Source organism: Rhipicephalus sanguineus, chromosome 2 (genome assembly GCF_013339695.2).
Source record: "Rhipicephalus sanguineus isolate Rsan-2018 chromosome 2, BIME_Rsan_1.4, whole genome shotgun sequence".
Classification (NCBI taxonomy): Eukaryota; Metazoa; Arthropoda; class Arachnida; order Ixodida; family Ixodidae; genus Rhipicephalus; species Rhipicephalus sanguineus.
Window position 1 is genome coordinate 127,131,644 of NC_051177.1, and position 18,788 is coordinate 127,150,431.

An 18,788-nucleotide genomic window follows, 5' to 3' on the forward strand; every position below is an offset into this window, starting at 1 on the left:
GCATGATATGATTCTATAGTATCAGCGTGATCTCACTACATGGTCGGCAACAGCTGTTTCGGGTAGGCATACGATAACAGCAGGCGTATGTAAGGCCAGAAATGGAATTATCAGCTTTACGTCGAAAAGACTGACTTATCACGCAGATAATTCATTAGCGAAGAATGACTGCGAGTGTCGGACTCGATAAGTTGGAACAGCGTGATGACATATTCGGATATACTCGCTTTCCTGCTAATTGGCTGTGTTGCGTGTTACTTGGAACGTGAGAAAGTAGCACGGCACGTGACATTATGATCCGTCAGGATCTTACAGACATTTCGTTCACACGCCACGAACGGCCATGACATGCAAGACCGGAAACATATTTGAAAAAAAAGGACAAGGCACCAATTTCAAGTAAGTAGGGATGCTCACACAGTCACACTTACTTTCAACGCACGTGAGACCATCCGCCTGGAGGTGCAGGCCACTCGGACACGCACAGGAGGCGGTCTCGTTGTTGGAAACGCACATGTGGCTGCACTTGATGTCGCTCAGGGTGCAAGGATTCGATCCTGCGCTCGTACGAGGAACAACAGGAGGCACGTTATTACCAGTCTCTCTCAATGAGTTATCACTATTAGTACAGCAACAATATTGACCACATGGCATATAATACCCGTCGACATAAATTCGAGTATGGTTGCACCCGTTGCATCAAGCGCTCAATCAAAACGCTGATATAGCATGGCTGAGAAATCCAGCGGGTAATGTTCCCAGTTTTGCTTCAGTCGAACCCTTTTTTATTGGCAAGAGCAACGCGTGAGACTCTTCTTTTTCTCTTCTAAGTATTTACGGTCGAGCATTTGCTTACAATTTTTTGAATACTCAGAACTTTTTTAATGTAAAACTGGTAAGAAATAGATGATTCTGGTTCAAGTTAAGAGTTATATTAGATGCGTATGATATCGGATGGTAAGTTCGTGTAAAATAAGGGCGAAATAACTGCTGGGATAATTAATGAAGAGGAATTGAACGAGTTCATTGAAACAGCAGACGCTTTTCTCGCGAGAAGTTGAAGATCATTGCGGCACGTGGCGGATGAGATCTCAACTACGCGCTTCTTCCTACGTCGCCTTCGAGATCCGCTTCTGCCGTGAGGCGAAGCACAAGGTTACACCCAAAGAATACACCACGGCACAAGAACGCCGACGTGCGAGTACCACTAGGAGACACCTAAGTGAAGGATTAGGATTGCCTCCGATTGCGATTTACGGCAATGACAGAGCCGCCAACGCATACACGTATTTCAAAGCACCTCGTGACTTCCGAATGTCACTAATCTCTTGTAAAGAATAATTTATTTGGCTTTGGCAAGCTGCTGAGCTCTTTACCTGTCATACTTATGGCGTACAAGTGTCATGGTACAAAGAATAGAAGTCTTGGAAGAGCTGGTCAAGTAGAGAAATTGTTCAGAATACTGAAATATTGATCGAGCGCGTCGGGGCGATCTACATTGCTCGTACCTTCATAACTGAGAAAGATTTATGAATATGTTCACAATGTAAAAGCCAGCACGCGTGGTTCAGTAATTTGGTGCTGGAAACCAAAAGTGTCTGCGGCGGTGGCGCAATGATTGCGGTGCTCTGCTGCTGAGCCGTACCAAGCGTGTTCGATTCCGCACGCGGCGGTCGCACTTGATTGAGGCGAAACGCTAGAGGCCCGTATACTGCGCGATGCTAGCAGTGCTGTGCAGCATCGAAGATACATGTATCTTAGATACTTGTTCAGTATCTTGTATCCGTATCGCGATACGTCTCGCAAGACATGTATCAGTATCTGTATTTCTGATAGTTTAGATAATGTATCGTGCATCTTAAGATACATGATACTGCGATCGAAAGACCACTGTGCGAAACAATAAACGTTGGCTGAACTCAGCTTCTAAAGGTGATCATGCTGCCACGAATGCACTTGAATAAAATTAAAGGCAATGGCATTTACTATGAATAGCAGCGGTGTCCTGCGACGCTTTGTACAACTATACGTTACGTCTGAGACGTTTCTTGGCTTCACATGATCTCTCGTAGAAGAAAAGGTGATAAAAGTTTGCACCTTTGTGAGCATGCCGCTAACCAACGCCTTACGCCAGCAGATAAGTGGAATATGAAAAGTCATTGCAGCTTTATGTACTCTACGTGTACACGATGGGTCACAAGAAATGTCGCTACCAGCGTTGTTGCTGCAGTACACCGACCGGGGATCCGACATTGCGTAAATGGTAGTACGTTTACGGAAAAGGTAAAACTCTACATCGCTATGAGCGCCATCGCGCGCAGGCTTCCTATTGAAGTTCTTGTACTCAGAAAGCAGCCAGCTCTTGTAATCAGAAAGCAGCCAGCTCGTCAAGAAGAGCAGCGACTCTCATCAATTACGAAAGCGACAAGCAAAAACCACTGACAGCGCAATGTGTATAAAGAGCTGTCACGTTAAGCAGCTAAAGCACCCCAATAAGTTGTTTCGGAATGAAACTAATATACTTTGAGGAAGCCAAATAAAGCTTTTGCGATAATGACAGACATTTTGTTCAAATGAAACAAAACTCCTCGCGGTTGAGAAGTTTTCAAGGAAACATTTTTGTGCATATTCATTTGATGCTACAATAAAACAAAGAGATGAAAATTAAGCTTTATGGTTTTCCTAAAATTCAGCACTGAGAGGTACGGGAAGATCACATTTGCTAATAACTTATGTGTCCAGGGGGACAGAGTGAGATTATCGTTGTCACCCGTCCAATTATATAAGATTGAATAATGAACACTTTAGTGACTGCAGTGAGCGGGCCTGTTTGTATTAAAACGTTAGAGGCAGTCGTGTTTCTACACACTACAATTACACCTGTCAGATTTCTGCTAGCATGTCCGTGCTCCTAGATATTTGGCTGCAAAATTTAATAGTGGTTCACATGATTACGCGCCCAAGACAGTGAAGCCTGAAGAAAAGCACCGCCCTGATGTGCTGCGACAGTTGCGTGTGGCATTTAGACACTTATTTATAACAGTTATCCTTTTACTACCGGTTGGCGATACCAAGGAATGACTGCGCTTCGCATCAGGGAGAGACACTGTGGCGATCCTCGCAGCCTTGTATGCGTAATTATGCGAACCGCAGTTAAACTTTGCTGCTGGATATCTCGCAGTACGGACATGACAGAATAATTTTTCCGAGTCGACCCGTAGTAAAGCGACTGCCTCCATCTTTTGCATATAAACGTGCCCGCTTAGGGCAGCCCATAAAAAAGTTCATAATTGTATCTTAGTTTACAAGGCAGCTTACAGGGATAATTGCCATCTTTCTGTGTGTCCCCCTGACCCCACAACTTATTTACAGAGGTGGCCTTCATGTACCTTCCCGTGCATAATTTTAAGAAAATCATAAAGCTTCATTTTGATAACCCGCTATAGATATATATTATTAAATTTGGGAATGCATCGAAGTATCTTAAGATACAATTGGAAAGTATCGTATCGGATACAATAATTGCGGTAGTGTCTTGTATCTGTATCTCAAATGCTTCTGGCCCGAGTGTCCTGTATCGTATCGCGCTACAATTTCAAAGTATGTTTGCCCAGCCCTGGATGCCAGTACTAGTGCTCGGAAGTATGCGGAGCCCACCACTGCCGTGTGCCTCATAATCATACCGTGGAAAGCACGAGCTTCACACTAGAAAGCGACGAAGGCGTTGCTGAAGTTTCTGCGAGCGACCCACCTTGCTGAACGATTATGGTACTCCTGTGCGTGCGTGCGTGCGTGTGTGTGTGTGTGAGCGTATGCGCGTGCGCGCGCTTGTCCTTATCTCCCTTCCTCATTCTCCTCTTCCCTACTTTTCTGCCTCCCTAAGCCCCTTCCGGTTGAAAAAAAAAGGTCACAGTTTCGCCGCAGCGGCGAAGCAATGAATGCGTTAGCAATAAATTGGAATGTAACGCGAAGAACGGAAAGCAGCTAGAAATTGCCAGCGCGTCGCTCGAGCCCAAAGGACGCACGAAAAGAACGCACACAGGACGAGCGCGAACTATCATGCGTCACAGCTCGACACTAGAAGTGCGCTGCTCAAACATAAAAAAGACGCACGAAACGAACGAACAGGTACACACGGGACGAGCGCGAACTAACTGTCACAGCTGTTACTTATTTCTGTTTAAGCAGTGTGCTCCTTTCGCAAACGCGGCCGCTGCAGCGAGCGAAGTGACCTTCGTACGCTCTGTGGCTTCAGCGCGTACATCGCGGGGAAAGCACAAGACATACAACCCCCCGCTCCACCCGGGGCCGCTCCCTTCTTTCCTCGAGATAAGCGCACGAAGGCGACCACGCTCTGTAGGGCGAAGAGCAACGGCAGCCGCAGGAGCGGGGCGACGATCTTTAAAGCGCGCCATCTATGTGGTGACTAAGAAAGCATGCTGAAGTAAATGGTGTACATAAATAGCTCGCCGTTAGCAGGCGGAAAGACGGTACTGTTCGTGGCCTAACCGTCTGACGCCGCGCGCTGCGAAGCGAGAGGTAGCCCGTTCGATTCCGCGCGTCCGAAAGCTTTTCGGAATTATTCTTCTTTGTGGCTTCTATATATGTAAATATATATATATATATATATATATATATATATATATATATATACATATATATATACGGTGCATGACGGCGGCGACGGTAAAAATCAGCCGAGACGGTCCATATAATTGCTATCGCGATAAAAGAAGAGGATGACCTTATTTTTATGTCTGGTGGTCCCACGACGCCAATTTCCCACAAGGCGGTTGCCTTCCCAAGCGACTATGTACTTGTTTCTGGCGAGCACCTGGCCGGAAGTGCGCTTGTTTCTATTTTACTGGCAGGCACCCGCCGGCAGCAATTCTCTGCCTCCCCCAGCATTGCGGGATGCTGGACTATTTATTAACCAAAGCTGTGGTGGGTTAAAGTGCGCCCAGGGGCCTTTACGGAGCCTGATTGGGCCACCTTTCGAGATGAGTACTCATGACCAACCGAGCGCAAGAACGGTACTCATACCCCTTAGGAAATAAGTGGTGGGCTTCCGGTCGAGCGTGGGAATCGGACCCGGAACCTACCGCGTTGTAAGCGGACGCTCAACCATGTAGCCACCGGTGTGGTGGCTACAGTGGTGACTACATGCCCTCCCAAACGACTATGTACGAAGTGCACAATCGCTTGTGAGGGCACCCATCCTGTGGAAAATTGGGGGCTTAGGACCGGCGGACTTAAAAACAAGGTCATCCTCATCTTTTCGCGGTTAATCTGACTGTCTTCCCGCATTGCATTTATCTCCCTGGACATAAAACAGCCGAAATTATTATTAGTAATAAATATAAAACAAAGACGGTGTAAGTTTAAGAACACTGCGTCGAATCGATGGTATCAGTGAGGTTTCATGTAATCTTACCGTCTGGCTGGCGCAGACTCTGGACTACTTTGATGTCCATGGGAAAGGACAGCTTTGGGTGGAATATGGACGGCTCGTGTTGACCGAATTTTGTGGCAGTGTGGATGCTCTTGGTTTGCCAGTCAGTCCAGTAGAGCGTGTCCTCGAATATTGTTACTGCAAATGGGTGCGGCAGACCTGAAATAGAATCAAAAATGCCTTTGAAACAAAGTAAATGCTGGACGTCTCAAAATTTAGATATCATCTTGGGTAAGTTGTCTGGTTTAAGCTGGAAATCCTGAAGCGGTGAACTGAGGCGGGAGTAATTATGCCTTTGACTTTTACTTCAAGCCCGGTGGCCAGTACACAACTATAAAACAACGTACGGCTACTCTTTTAAATGTGAAGCATTTCTTAGCGAACTTCTGCGACTTTGAGCGTATCTATCTATCTATCTATCTATCTAGCCGCCTACGACTTTGTGCTCTCCTGGCCGTTTCGTTAAACGGATGTATACCGAAATTGGTGTGTCATAACATGGCCTTATTACAAACATAAATGACAGGTCATATCATGAAAATCATGACACGCATGTCATGAACAGCGTGATTTACATTCCACGGCCTTTGGGCTCTTGCGGCCGTTCCGTTAATTTCATATATACCAAAATTGGTACGGCGTGACAAGAGTTCATGAGGAACATAATGACAGGTCCTAACATGCAAATCATGACGCGCATGTCATGTGCAGCATGATTTACATGACATGGTCTCGGGGCGCTCGCGGCCGTTTCGCTAGATTGATATACACCAAAATTGGTACTGTGCGATGTGACTTTATGAAGAACATGAATAACAGGTGGTAGCATGAAAACCATGACATCCATGACATGTATGTCATGATTTACATGCCACGCTCATGGTGCATTCGCGTCCGTTTCGCTTGCGTGATATGCACCAAAATTTGTGTTACGCGACACGACAGTATGACGACCGTAAGTGAGACGTGGTAGCATGAAAATCATGACATGCAAGTCATGTACGACCTGATTTACATGCCACGCTCATGATGCGCTAGCGGCAGTTTCACTAGATTGATATACACCAAAATTGGTATTGCGCGAAGCGACTGTATGACGAAGGTAAATGAGACGTGGTATCATGAAAATCATGACATTCACGACCTGATTTACATGTCATGCTCATGACGCACTCGTGGCCGTTTCGCTAGGTTGATATGCACCAAAATTGGTATAGCGCGATGTGACTGTATGAAGAACATGAATAACAGGTGGTAACATGAAAACTATGACATGCATGCCATGTATGTCATGACTTACATGCCACGCTCATGGTGCATTCGCGTCCGTTTCGCTTGCTTGACATACACCAAAATTGGTATTGCGCGACGCGACTGCATGACGAACGTAAATGAGAGGTGGTAACATGGAAATTATGACATGCAGGTTATGTATGTCATGATTTACATGCCGCGCTCGTTGTGCATTCCGGGCCGTTTCGCTAGCTTGGTATACACCAAAATTGGTATTGCGCGACGCCACTGTATGACGAACGTAAATGAAAGGTGGTAACATGATAATCATGACATGCATGAAATGTACGACATGATTTACATGCCATGCTCATGGCGCACTCGTGGCCGTTTCGCTAGGTTGATATGCACCAAAAGTGGTATTGCGCGATGTGACTGTATGAAGAACATGAATAACAGGTGGTAACATGAAAACTATGACATGCATGCCATGTATGTCATGACTTACATGCCACGCTCATGGTGCATTCGCGGCCGTTTCGATAGCTCGATATACAACAAAATTGGTATTGCGCGATGTGACTGTATGATGAACATAAATGAGAGGTCTTAACATGCGAATCATATTATGCATGTCATGTACGGTATGATTTACACGCCACTGTCATGGTGCGCTTCCGGCAGTTTTGTTAACGTGATATATACCAAAATTGGTATGGCATGGCACGAGTGCGTGATGAACATAAACGACAGGTCATGCATTTATATACCAGAATATGCGTTTCATTGGCATGGTGTACTCTAGATTGTGCATGCATGCGCACGTGCATGGCAAACATGCGATATATGGTGGACTAGATGCCATGGCATGAACGATTTCATTTGGCTCAAAGACAAAGAAGGCGATGTGTGCAGCTCTTTGCTGACTGCTTCGCATTACATCGATTTTCACAGTGCGTGGGATCTGCCGAATTTTTTATACAGCATTTTTCATGCACCGAAGCAACCTGGAATGGTCGCAGCGAAATTTTGATCGCGGAATTGTATGAACTTAGATTGCTTTAAGCAAGAAAAAAAAAACCGGTTCACATTTACTTATTGGATTGTTGACCCGAGCCGATACAGCTATTTTATGAACCATTTCTGCAGATAAACAATCGACATAAATTTTGTCAAGCTTGTGACACAGTTCTTTTGTAATTGAGAAGCTCAAAACATCGAATAGTATTATTTTTCGAATGTTTATGCAGTGATCACTGTACGACATGCCTTCATTTCATAATAAGTAATTGTCAGACAAGAAAAGCAGAAGCATATAGACCGGGTACAATGCCAAGCGCTTTGTGACTGCACAAAAAACAGAAATGACGCTCACTCTCCCCTGTATAGACCAATCCTATACAGATGGGCAAACAGAGCACACAGCTCGCTATGAGTAAAGAGTTATAACGAAGCATTGGATATAACGAAGTAATTGTAATTCGTATTGAATTTGCCTTGTAGATACATATCCTCTCTTAAGCATTCCGCATGCCATTCCAATAATTCCAAGTGCAAATTTAAAGCGAGAGTACCATTGCATCGAAACTGAACGCAGATATCGGCAAAAGCCGTCGCACAGGTTGTATAAAGACACGCGATTCTGATGCCAAAAATTCGTCCACTGCTTTACTCACATTTCATAACAAACTACGGGGCGGTATAGCACAACTGCGTGCCGTAGCGTCGTCTTTTCTTTTTGAACGTGTAACCTTCCGCATACTTGTAGGCTTATATTGTAGTAAAGCGCATAAATGATATGCGAAGTAATGTTCATAACGAAATAAATTTCGTTCCCCTTCACTCTTGTTCTAACAACGTTCAGCTGCATGCAGTTTACCTTTCTACCTCACATGCAAGAACGCCACGTACCAGCTTCTATGACCTTCTTGCGGTTAGCACCGTCCAGGTCAGCGCTCTCGATCTGATGGTGCTTGGCATCGGCCCAGAAGATGCGGTCACTGCCGTAGTCGATCGTCAGCCCGTTAGGCCAGAACAACGATGTGTCCGCGATGGCGCGCCGACCCGATCCGTCCGTGTAGATGCGCTCGATGCGTGGTCGCGCGCCCCAGTCCGTCCAGAACACGCTCCTGGCACAGATTACCATTGGAGGATGATTTTCGTGGTTTCAAGCAAGCGCATCGGATATTCCATAGCGGTATTATTACACCACTTCAATACAAGAAATGTGAACTGACAGCTTTATAATAAAATACCTCGAGCTTTGCGTACGCAGTTGTCGGTGTTTGTTTCCACTGCGCATGCGCCATGCGCTAACCACGGTTAGGTTTGGCGTTCCGGCTAATATTTTGTGCGGCTCAAACTGCCCCCAGAGGGCCTTTGCGTTCATCTCTCGCCGATCGAAGCGCGATTCACCTGCGTCTGCGTATACACGGGACAAACCGCGTTATAAAATACTTACGGCGCACTTACACGAAACCAACGATTCCAGCGAACCCAACTGCGCACCCAGCTCTAAAAGTTTCTCATGACATGGCAACATAATAACATTTTTCCAACACATATAATTTCTCTCGCAGATAGGACGAACGGACCGTGAACATAGCCCGTAACAGAGTAAAACTGCAAGAATAAATGAAGAACACCGTTTGAGGGTTTACATAAATTTCGTAGTACTCCCTGTCAGCCATCCATCCCTATGAAATGTTGAAACTCAGTACTATCTCTAACTGGGAAGCGATCGGAGATGGAAAGTGTGACGGGCCGCCAACACGTCTGCACTTGTGAGTTCAGAAAAGGAGATATCAGGACCGGTAATGTGTAGTTTTTTTTTTCTTTTTTTATTAAATGTGTTTAAGGAGAGGTTGGTGCCTGTACATGGCTCCGGCTACCCCTCTTTCCTTACTTATTAATTAGCGCCACGAACTTAGAAATAAAAGTATTGTAAAACTCACTCACGGTAATGTCCTCTTAAAAGGAATGTTCTCACATCATGCATAATGTCCACGTGTCGACAACAATGTTCACACACAAGACACACAAGGAACATTCGCACTTTGCCGAAGAGTTCATCTCACAGTCCTTTGTATAATGCGATCACACAAGAGTCACTGGGCCCTTGCCCGCACTTTAAACACAGCTGTCTTGAATCACAAAAGGCAACGCCAAACATGTGACCAGAAGTATTTCAATGTGAAGAATAAATACAAATGTGAATCAGTATCCTCTTGATATTTCCGACTCTTCTAAAACTGTACTAGGGCGCGTGCAACAATGTCATGTGTTGTTTCTTTTTCCTTCAGGGTTAAAAACGCACTCTGAATTGGCGAAGCCTGGGGGTCCGACTGAGGGGGGGGGGGGGGCTTCAAACCTCCCAAAAATGCTTTAACTTTGCATGTGTATACGTGCCCGAACACATACAAATGCACGCACGGACGCACAGAAATAGTAATTGACCCCTTCCCCCCCCCCTCCCCCTCCCGAAAATAATTCTGGTTACGACCCCGGCACTCTGAGTTCCGAAATCCGCCAACGCAACGTGTGAACATCGAATAAACGTCGCAACCTTCAAGAAGTTGCTAAAAAGTTGCAAATAAAGGCTACGTTAACCTAAAAATATCTATACAGGGTACATACATTAGAGTGTACTGTCGTGCATTCAAAGCGGTCGCGTCTGCGTGGGCGCTGCCGTGTTGGCTTGTAACCCCTGCTACTGGTGGTTTCTAATACAACAATTAAAGGCATACGCCATACATGCGAAGTAGATTAAACATATCACTTATTGCTGTGGCGTAGTACACTACTAAACAAGCGCAAATGTCTCAATGTTATCAACTTTGAGGCACTCACATGTAGAACTATGTTTTGCTGTGCAAGCATGTGACTTGCTTACATCATTCTGCAACCAGCTTGTGTGGTACGACCACAGCCGCTTCGTTGGCCCAATGCGTTTGCTGAGGCAATTGGCTGGGGGAATGCTAGTTACGATCACGTGATCAAACGTGGCAGCACCCGTGTGCCGCTGCGGAAAATAGTCTATATATACACGTGATTAGAAACCTTGTGGCAGCTACCCTACTGCACATTCCTTGAATAATAATGTCCGCGCAAGTGAAGTAGCAGTAAGTACTGCTTTGGACTGCCTGCACCTCAGACGACCTTCTAAGTAATAAAAAAATGTCAATGCCAAGGCCTAATCTGCCACTGGCGTGACAGGCTATTTGCGTACTCGTTCTCTTACTCTTACTCAGTTTTATCCACATTGGGCACCTGCGACCATTAACTTAAGGTCTCCGTAAATATGATCCATTCTATTAAAACATAGCCCAGGCGTAATCAAGTTCCGTTACTTGTATGTTGTGCGACGGAGTGGCTAACGCTGACTGGGACACTTTGTATGGGGCTTTGCTAGCGCCAGACTCACGAGTACTGCGGGTAGACAACGATGGCTCGCGGCTTGTCCAGGTCTTTCCAGACGAGGGCCCTTCTCTGGTGGCCGTCCACGCCAACGGACTCGACGCGACCCATACCCGAGTCAGTCCAGTAGACGCGCTCCATGAGCCAGTCCACGGCCAGTCCATCCGGGTTGCCCAGTCCGCGCGAAACGACGGTGCGCACGCTGTCGGCAGTGCAGTTGCTCAGGCTGCACGCCTTGATAACGTCCACCGTAATGTCGGACCAGAAGAGCGTGTCGAGTGCTAGGTGGTAGTCCAGGGCCACGGCATTCTGAAGCTTGGCGGCCACCGAGGTGTACTCCGACTTGTCCATCGTTATGCGACGTATGTCGGCCCCGTTAGCGAACACCACGTACGCTTCCGAACCTGCGTAAGCCAGGTCGATAAACTTGCGACGTAGGAATGAGTACCGATACTCGGCATTATGCTGATATGTTCAATTTTGGAAAACTAAAAAGAGGAACTAAGTTCTTTCGGCTTAAAACAAACAACAACAAAATTTCCAACAAGAATGTTGTGAAACAATTTTGTGAATCTTGCAATAATATGTATGTTTCTTCACGAGGGAATGGAAGACAGTGTATTGTTATGAAAGTTAAACCGCGAGTTATGCACGGAAATGTGACGTAATGTATGTATGTATGTATGTATGTATGTATGTATGTATGTATGTATGTATGTATGTATGTATGTATGTATGTATGTATGTATGTATGTATGTATGTACGTACGTACGTACGTATGTATGTATGTATGTATGTATGTATGTATGTATGTATGTATGTATGTATGTATGTATGTATGTATGTATGTATGTATGTATGTATGTATGTATGTATGTATGTATGTATGTATGTATGCATGCATGCATGCATGCATGTATGGATGGATGGATGGATGCATGACCACTGGGCTGAATGGAATTTTTTTCAATTTATAGTGATATTCTGTATTTGTGTTTAACTTCATTTGAAACGCGAGGTTCATTCTGACCGGTAAGCTATACTCCCCAAGCACACGCGTTCAGGAAACGCCTAGCAACAGACTAACCTTGAGCCTTGCAGTGTCGCTTGTCGTCCCGTAGCCTGTAGCCCTCCTTGCAAAGGCACTGGAAGCTCGGCACGGTGTTCACGCACGCCTGGCTGCAGGTGCCTTCGTACGTGCACTCGTCCACGTCTGCGGAGGTTGACAGGAAAAAAAAACGCATAGAAAAGTTGTCTCGGAACTTGTGCTCCTTCACCGCACACTCAAGAGTCACAGGCATGCTAAAAGAAGGGCTGTGCGGCTCGCAATCCGTGAGCCCCGAAGTGTTCCCTTCCTCTCTCATTCATTTTTTTAAAACACCCTCGCAGATATATGTACAAAAAGCCCAATGGACAATAACAAAAGTTACGCCACTGCAATTTGATATTCAGCTAGAATAGCACGGTAGGTATGCTGTGAGACAAATACGTATACAGTTGGAACTCGTTACAGGGAGCAGTGATATAGCGGAATGATCGGTTATAGAGAATTAAATACAGACTTTGTTTGGTGGCGCTTTACCTAGGTGAATTCTAATTTTTTTATAACGAAATCAAAAGTGCGAAAGTGGCCGAAATATCAGCTGTAACGAAGAAATATTCGGTTCGCGCGAGGCTCGAAGCTGAACAGGTAGCACAAGAAAGCGAAACAAATATTGAAAGACCATGTACAATCACGTTTCTTTTCAATGTGGCTGTGACAACAAATAACAGAGAGCTGAGCTAGTTGGTAAGTATTCATTCTAAAAAGACAGCGCGCGCAAACACGGACACAAGAAAGAAGTCAGGACACCACAAACGCCGACTAACAACTGAAGAGACGCACAACGGCTGAAAAGAAAGGAGGCACGAAAGCTTATCTGCGCGTGCCCATGCAACAGGTGAACCTATCCGGCACGCGTGGTGGCCTACGTGGAAGATAACTGTTAAGGCATTTGATTTCATCTTTATGCAAGTTAATCGACGGTTGGCTCACGCATGCACTACCACTATTCTCGATATGCCATGCTTCAATCATCAGGCGCGTTTCTTCATTTCTATGCCGGTACAATATTGCGCATTCATCAAATTTTGGCGTGCACTTACAATCTCGACAATGTAAAGATAGATTAGAAGGTGAGCCTCCTGTTAGCGATCTATTATGTTCCAACAATCTCTGGTTGATGCATCGGCCCGTCTGTCCTACGTAGAAGCGGCCGCAGCTGAAAGGAATCTTATACACCACACTCGTACGGCAATCAGTGAATTTGTTGGTGTGTTTTACGAAACAAATACCGGTCCGCTTCTTGTCTTTTACTCGCTCATTCTTCCTCTGCACAGCGGCACAAATCTTACCTAGCTTATTGGCAGCCGTGAAAACAACATTAACGCCGTATCTACTTCCTACTTTCTTTAGCCTGTGAGATACGCGACTAACCTCTGAGGTACGTGACGATTTATGGTGTGATATGATTTTGTGGTGCGATATGATGGGGCGTATTACACAGATTTAACATACGAAGACCTCGTATAAGCTTTCGGCTTGCGTATCATTACATTTACAAAACACATAGTTTTCGCTCTCGCCGCCTTTCATTCCAACTGTGCCGAGATAAAGTTTCTTTACAACGAAGTACGTAAGACCTGTGAGGTTTGTTGAAATAACATTCGCGAGTGTTCTGGTGGGCCATGCTGTCGTGTTAATGAATTTCACGGTATCTTTCGCTCGGTGCATGGATCCTTAGATTATTGCGACGTACGCAAAAGAGGCAATTCGTTAATCCGATTAGAGAATGAGTGCGCAGTCAACGTTCTCTGTTTTTTTCTTTTTTTTTCGACATCGACGTGACGTTTAGTCTGTCCTCTCGCAAAAATTAGTGTTACGTGCCACTCCGCTAATGTGAGAACCTCTGCCCATGCCAGCAGCAGAATCCTTTCTCACACCCCGCATGGGTTTCGTGTTAATCCTCCGCTGATGTACGTCCGATACGACATACGCCCGAGCCATGTCGTCTTTATTTTCACAACAAAACAAACCGAACAGCTGGAGAGCATCACTCGGGCGACTTTAGTTAATCCCTCTGCTTATGAGTACGCAGTGGTACTCAACGAAGTAGCAGTAAATGAGCCATAAGACGCTGGACATGCGGACTCGCCAACATCGCATTGAGTCTTGCGGTTTATTCTTCATTCTTTTTTTAGGGCGAAAGCCATAGACGCCAATACATTCGACTGAAAAGAAACAAGAAGAGGGCTTTCGCTTCAGTAGCCCTGGGCAAATAAATACATGAGGGAATGGGTGACTTTTCCTTTTCAAGTAGTATGATCCAGTATTCGCGCATTTCTTCATGAAAAAGAGAGACAAACCCAAGCTTGTGCACTCTGACATGATGGTCTGCTTTGGTGGAGAAGAAAGTGGAACGCCAGAAGGACGGAGGATGATGACGCGAAGATGATCGGTGCGATGATATGCTAGTCTTCAACGTACAACGGCATAACTGGAGTCTGGAAGCCACTCCTGCGCCGCGTAATAGTTGTAGCAAGATTGACGCTTTGGTAAGGTAGCATACCGCAGGTCCTAAGTTTTCCGAGGGGAACCTTGATCAGTAATTAGCTTCCATTCCCCAGATGGCTCAGTGTGGGTTGTCGGTGAAGCATAGGACGCGGAAAGCATAGGGCAGCCATTTCGCTGCCGCATAAATAAGCGGCGATAAAATGACGCCATTAACCACCGTATCTTTGCGCGCAGCTTCTTGGAAAGACTCGCCTTCTCATGTTTTCTTTTTTCTTATTTCCATACATTGCAGCGTACCTTCGCTTTAGTTCTGGAGAACTTCCTGCAGTATTTTGTCTGCCGCACATCTCCCGGAATGCGGCGAGTTCGTAGCCTTCAAGTGTTGACTGAGCGCCTCGCAAATTCTCACATTCCGTGGCCAACAAAAATACATATAACAATTCGCAGCGCACAGGCAATAACAAGTCCCACTTAAGTCAACGCAAATCCGCAGATGCTGTTGTGTAAAAAGTGATAATATCGCCATTGATGAAAAAAAAACATACTTCAACTATAGGGTCATCGAAGTACCTTTATTTGTTTGCCGTACCAAACTCATGGACACATGACAAAACAGAAGTGATATTCCGTTGTAGCAGTGTATCTACTCTTACGCCGGCCTCTAGACTTCTCTGCGTTTAAAGAGCATATTATGTAAATATATTTACGAATATGCAAGTACTTATCGAAGATGAGCTACCTAATGACACCTAAAAGTATCTTAGAAAACTGTGGAAAGGTAACTGGACGAAGTAAGTGGCTTTCAGGAGGTGGTTGTTGTACTTACAAACATTTTCCTATGAAACACTCATGCAGTATATATCCTGTATCGCAACTCCGCGAATGCACCACCATATGCATGGCATCGCCGTCAAAAACCCTAATTCTCTCTCGTTTCCAGTAAGGAAACAGGAACCTGACATATAGATAAGGGATCAGACACACAAAAAAAAGAAATAAAAAGAAGACTAGCAACGAAACTGGAGAGTTTATTACGTACGCTAAGCACGGTATAAGCTCGCACTTGCCTTTTGTCGTCAAATTTGCAGCGGTGCATTATAAAGAAAATCAGTTTAGGAAGAGATATGAGACTCGAGTTCAGGACTGAGGCGGCCATAAGTGAAGGTTGCTGGATAAGCAAGAGATATAAAGGAAACTACTCGTCTTAGTAAGGCAGGGAACCAAGGAAGGCGCCATATGCGCCTACACTCGCTCACTTTGGAGTAAGAATGCAGCCCAAGAAAAGAAGTGGGTACCCAAGGAACGCCAAAGAACAGAGGGATACGGAAGATGAAAAATAAATCCGGCCCCTCACCGAGACAGGAGCGTCCGTCTGGCGCCAGCTGGTATCCCTCCTTGCAGGAGCAGCGCTGACCCGTGGCGGTGGCCATGCACTGGTGCTGGCAGGGAAAGCCATCCTCTCGGCATGGAGTGCTCGTTTCTATGTGTGGGAAACGAAGCAGAAAGTCTAGCGCGGGTTCTTAGCCGAACAGGCACTACGTACCGCGAAGCACACATGCACACACACACACGAGCATGCATTCGCTTTTGCTTAACTCGCTAGTATATTTATCACCGTGCACTCGCCTATCGATGACCAAGTTATTTTGAGTGTGATTACATTACTCGCAACGAAATTTATTCATTGCTTTATTCGCTAGTATAGTTACCATCGTACGCTTGCCTATCGATAACTGAGTTATCTTGATTCTGGTTACGTTACTGGCAACGCAATTTATTGATGTTGCAGGTAGGGTTTGATAAAGAAGTTTATAACGTCATTCTTGCTTTCCTCTGTATCCTGAGCGAAGGAATAAAGTTTTATTGAAAATGAATAATGACACGCAAAGAATCTTGAAAAGAGAACATAACTGCTAACTTGAAACCGAGTTTCCGACCAAGTTAGTGCCTGCGTCGACCATTTGCTCGTCTTTAATTTTTCGCTCTGTAATTTTTTTGCTGACCATGTATCGCTAACTCGTTACAAGATAAACCTCTTTATTCTTGACGGGTTAACACTGTCTAACAATGTGGCTACCGTTAGGCCATAATACGACATAAAATTTATTTGGGGCGGATAAGAGTGAGTACCGCTAGCCAAGGCCACGCTGGATGGAACGCTGCTTTCCACCCAGCGTGACCGTATTGTAGGAATGACGGAAGCTTTCAACGTCGGTACGATAGCTAACAAGTTATCTTTCTTCAACATCAACATTCTTGATCACTGATGCGTTTCATGAAACCATATACCTCTCGCTTGAAACGTCCTCTTATGTTTACTTTAACAAAGTAGAGGTTGCACAAACAAACACTCACTGGCGTAGTAGAACTCTTGAAAGATTAGTTATACAGGGTGTTTCAAGAAACGTGTCCAACCTTCTCAAAAAATCAGGAAAATGCGATATTTGCTCGGGGCTTTCAGAATTGCTTTTTCTGTAGCGGCAGGAATCTTAAGGTAGTTGGGGACATCATTTAGGACACTAATTAAGAAAGTTACACTAAATAACTTTCTAATTGGTGGAGTTATTCGGTATCAAATGGGAGAATTGAAGTGCTTCATGCAAGGAACTCATCCGAGCTTTGAGATTTCCAAAAAGCGTCCTCTAGAAATTGTTGTGGCGTAATGAAATTCAACAAAATCCAAATGCTTTTAACAGCGAAAGCCATAGAATTCGGTTGAATTTCATTACTTCGTAATTATTACTAGAGGCCGCGTTTTCGAAATCCTGTGTTGGGATGGGTTTCTGGCACGAAGATCTTCAATTCCGCAATTTGACATATTCACCTAACTCCACTAATTAAAACGTTAATTAATGTAACTTTCTTAATTACTGTCTCAAATCATTTCTCTAACCATCTTAAGATGCCTAGCGCTACAGAAGAAGTCATTCCCTCATTTTGGACGTCTCAAAAGAATATGGCAGTTGCGTTCTTCCACGTTTCTGTTTAGGTTCCGCCATTGAATTTGGTTGAATTTAATTACGTCGTAATTATTACTAGATGCCACTTTTTCGAAATCTCAAAGTTAGGTTGGGTTTCTGGCATGAAGAACTTCAATTCTCCGATTTGACACAACTACCTAACTCCATTAATAAAAAGTTAATTATTGAACTGTTTTAGTTACAGTCCCAAATAATTTCTTTAACCATCTTTAAAGCCCTGCCACTACAGAAAAACCAATTCTGAAGGCGGCAATCAAATATCGCATTTTCCTGATTTTTTGAGAAGGTTGGACACATTACTTGAAACACCCTGTATGTGCATCCTACAGGTACACATACCCTTCAATTGATTTTGATGGATGATTAAGAACACCATGAAAAATTGATGAGGAAACCGTTTTTGACAGAAACAATCATATGATGGATCCCATTTGTATAAATTGATTTTGACTGCTAACTATACACCGACAAATAGCTATATATGCAGTACACAATAGAGCACTGCACGGGCCGGACAGCTCGATCCCGGTCGTGGTAGCCGCATTTTGATAGAGGCCCGTGTACTTAGATTTAGGTGCTCGTTAAGGAACACAAGATGAGCGAGATTTCCGGAGCCCTTCGATACGGCATGCCTCAAAGTCATGTCGGGGTTTTGCCACTTAAAACCAAAGAAATTATTTGCCTCACAGTAATAGCTTATTTATTTATTTATTTATTTATTTGGTTTGAATACATAGAAAACACGAAGACACAGAGGAAATAGGGAGGGAACAGGCTGACAACTGCCACCTAAAGGGGCACAACGCCACCATTTTTCGAAGTGAGAACGGTTCTTGATGTGACATTTCGCATATGTGCAGCTAGATGCCCCATTTAAGCTGCCTATATCAAACAACTAGGCATCACTAATTCTCAAGCGGCTATTCATGAACTCAAGAAGGTTCACAAGGCGATGTAAATCTGCGAGGCGTTGCACATTATGAATCGTAATGTAGCTACTTGCGTGAGGGTTTACTGCATTCAAGACCACGCAGCGAACCTTCACAATATCGCTACTGACGAGCAGGCACACTGCCCTCGTAACACAGATCTCCCATCCTTTCCCTTCCCACTTCAACCCCTAAACTCACTCAGCCCCGGCGAAAATTTTCT

General features: G+C 44.8%; 1 protein-coding gene across 2 annotated transcripts in view; it reads right to left on the reverse strand.

Annotated features, from left to right (window-relative positions):
- The window catches only part of LOC119383659 (low-density lipoprotein receptor-related protein 4), a 182,835-nt gene that overhangs the window by 36,588 nt on the left and 127,459 nt on the right, over positions 1–18,788 (reverse strand). The window contains exons 9-14 of one of the 2 annotated variants that reach the window (XM_049412608.1): positions 16,010–16,135; positions 12,190–12,315; positions 11,109–11,505; positions 8,597–8,814; positions 5,435–5,611; positions 432–557 (exon numbers count right to left, since the gene is read on the reverse strand). In XM_049412608.1, the coding sequence (XP_049268565.1) occupies positions 432–557; positions 5,435–5,611; positions 8,597–8,814; positions 11,109–11,505; positions 12,190–12,315; positions 16,010–16,135 (1,170 nt within the window). Of the gene's footprint in view, positions 1–431; positions 558–5,434; positions 5,612–8,596; positions 8,815–11,108; positions 11,506–12,189; positions 12,316–16,009; positions 16,163–18,788 lie in introns of both variants that reach the window. The other variant, XM_049412607.1, reaches the window with a different exon arrangement.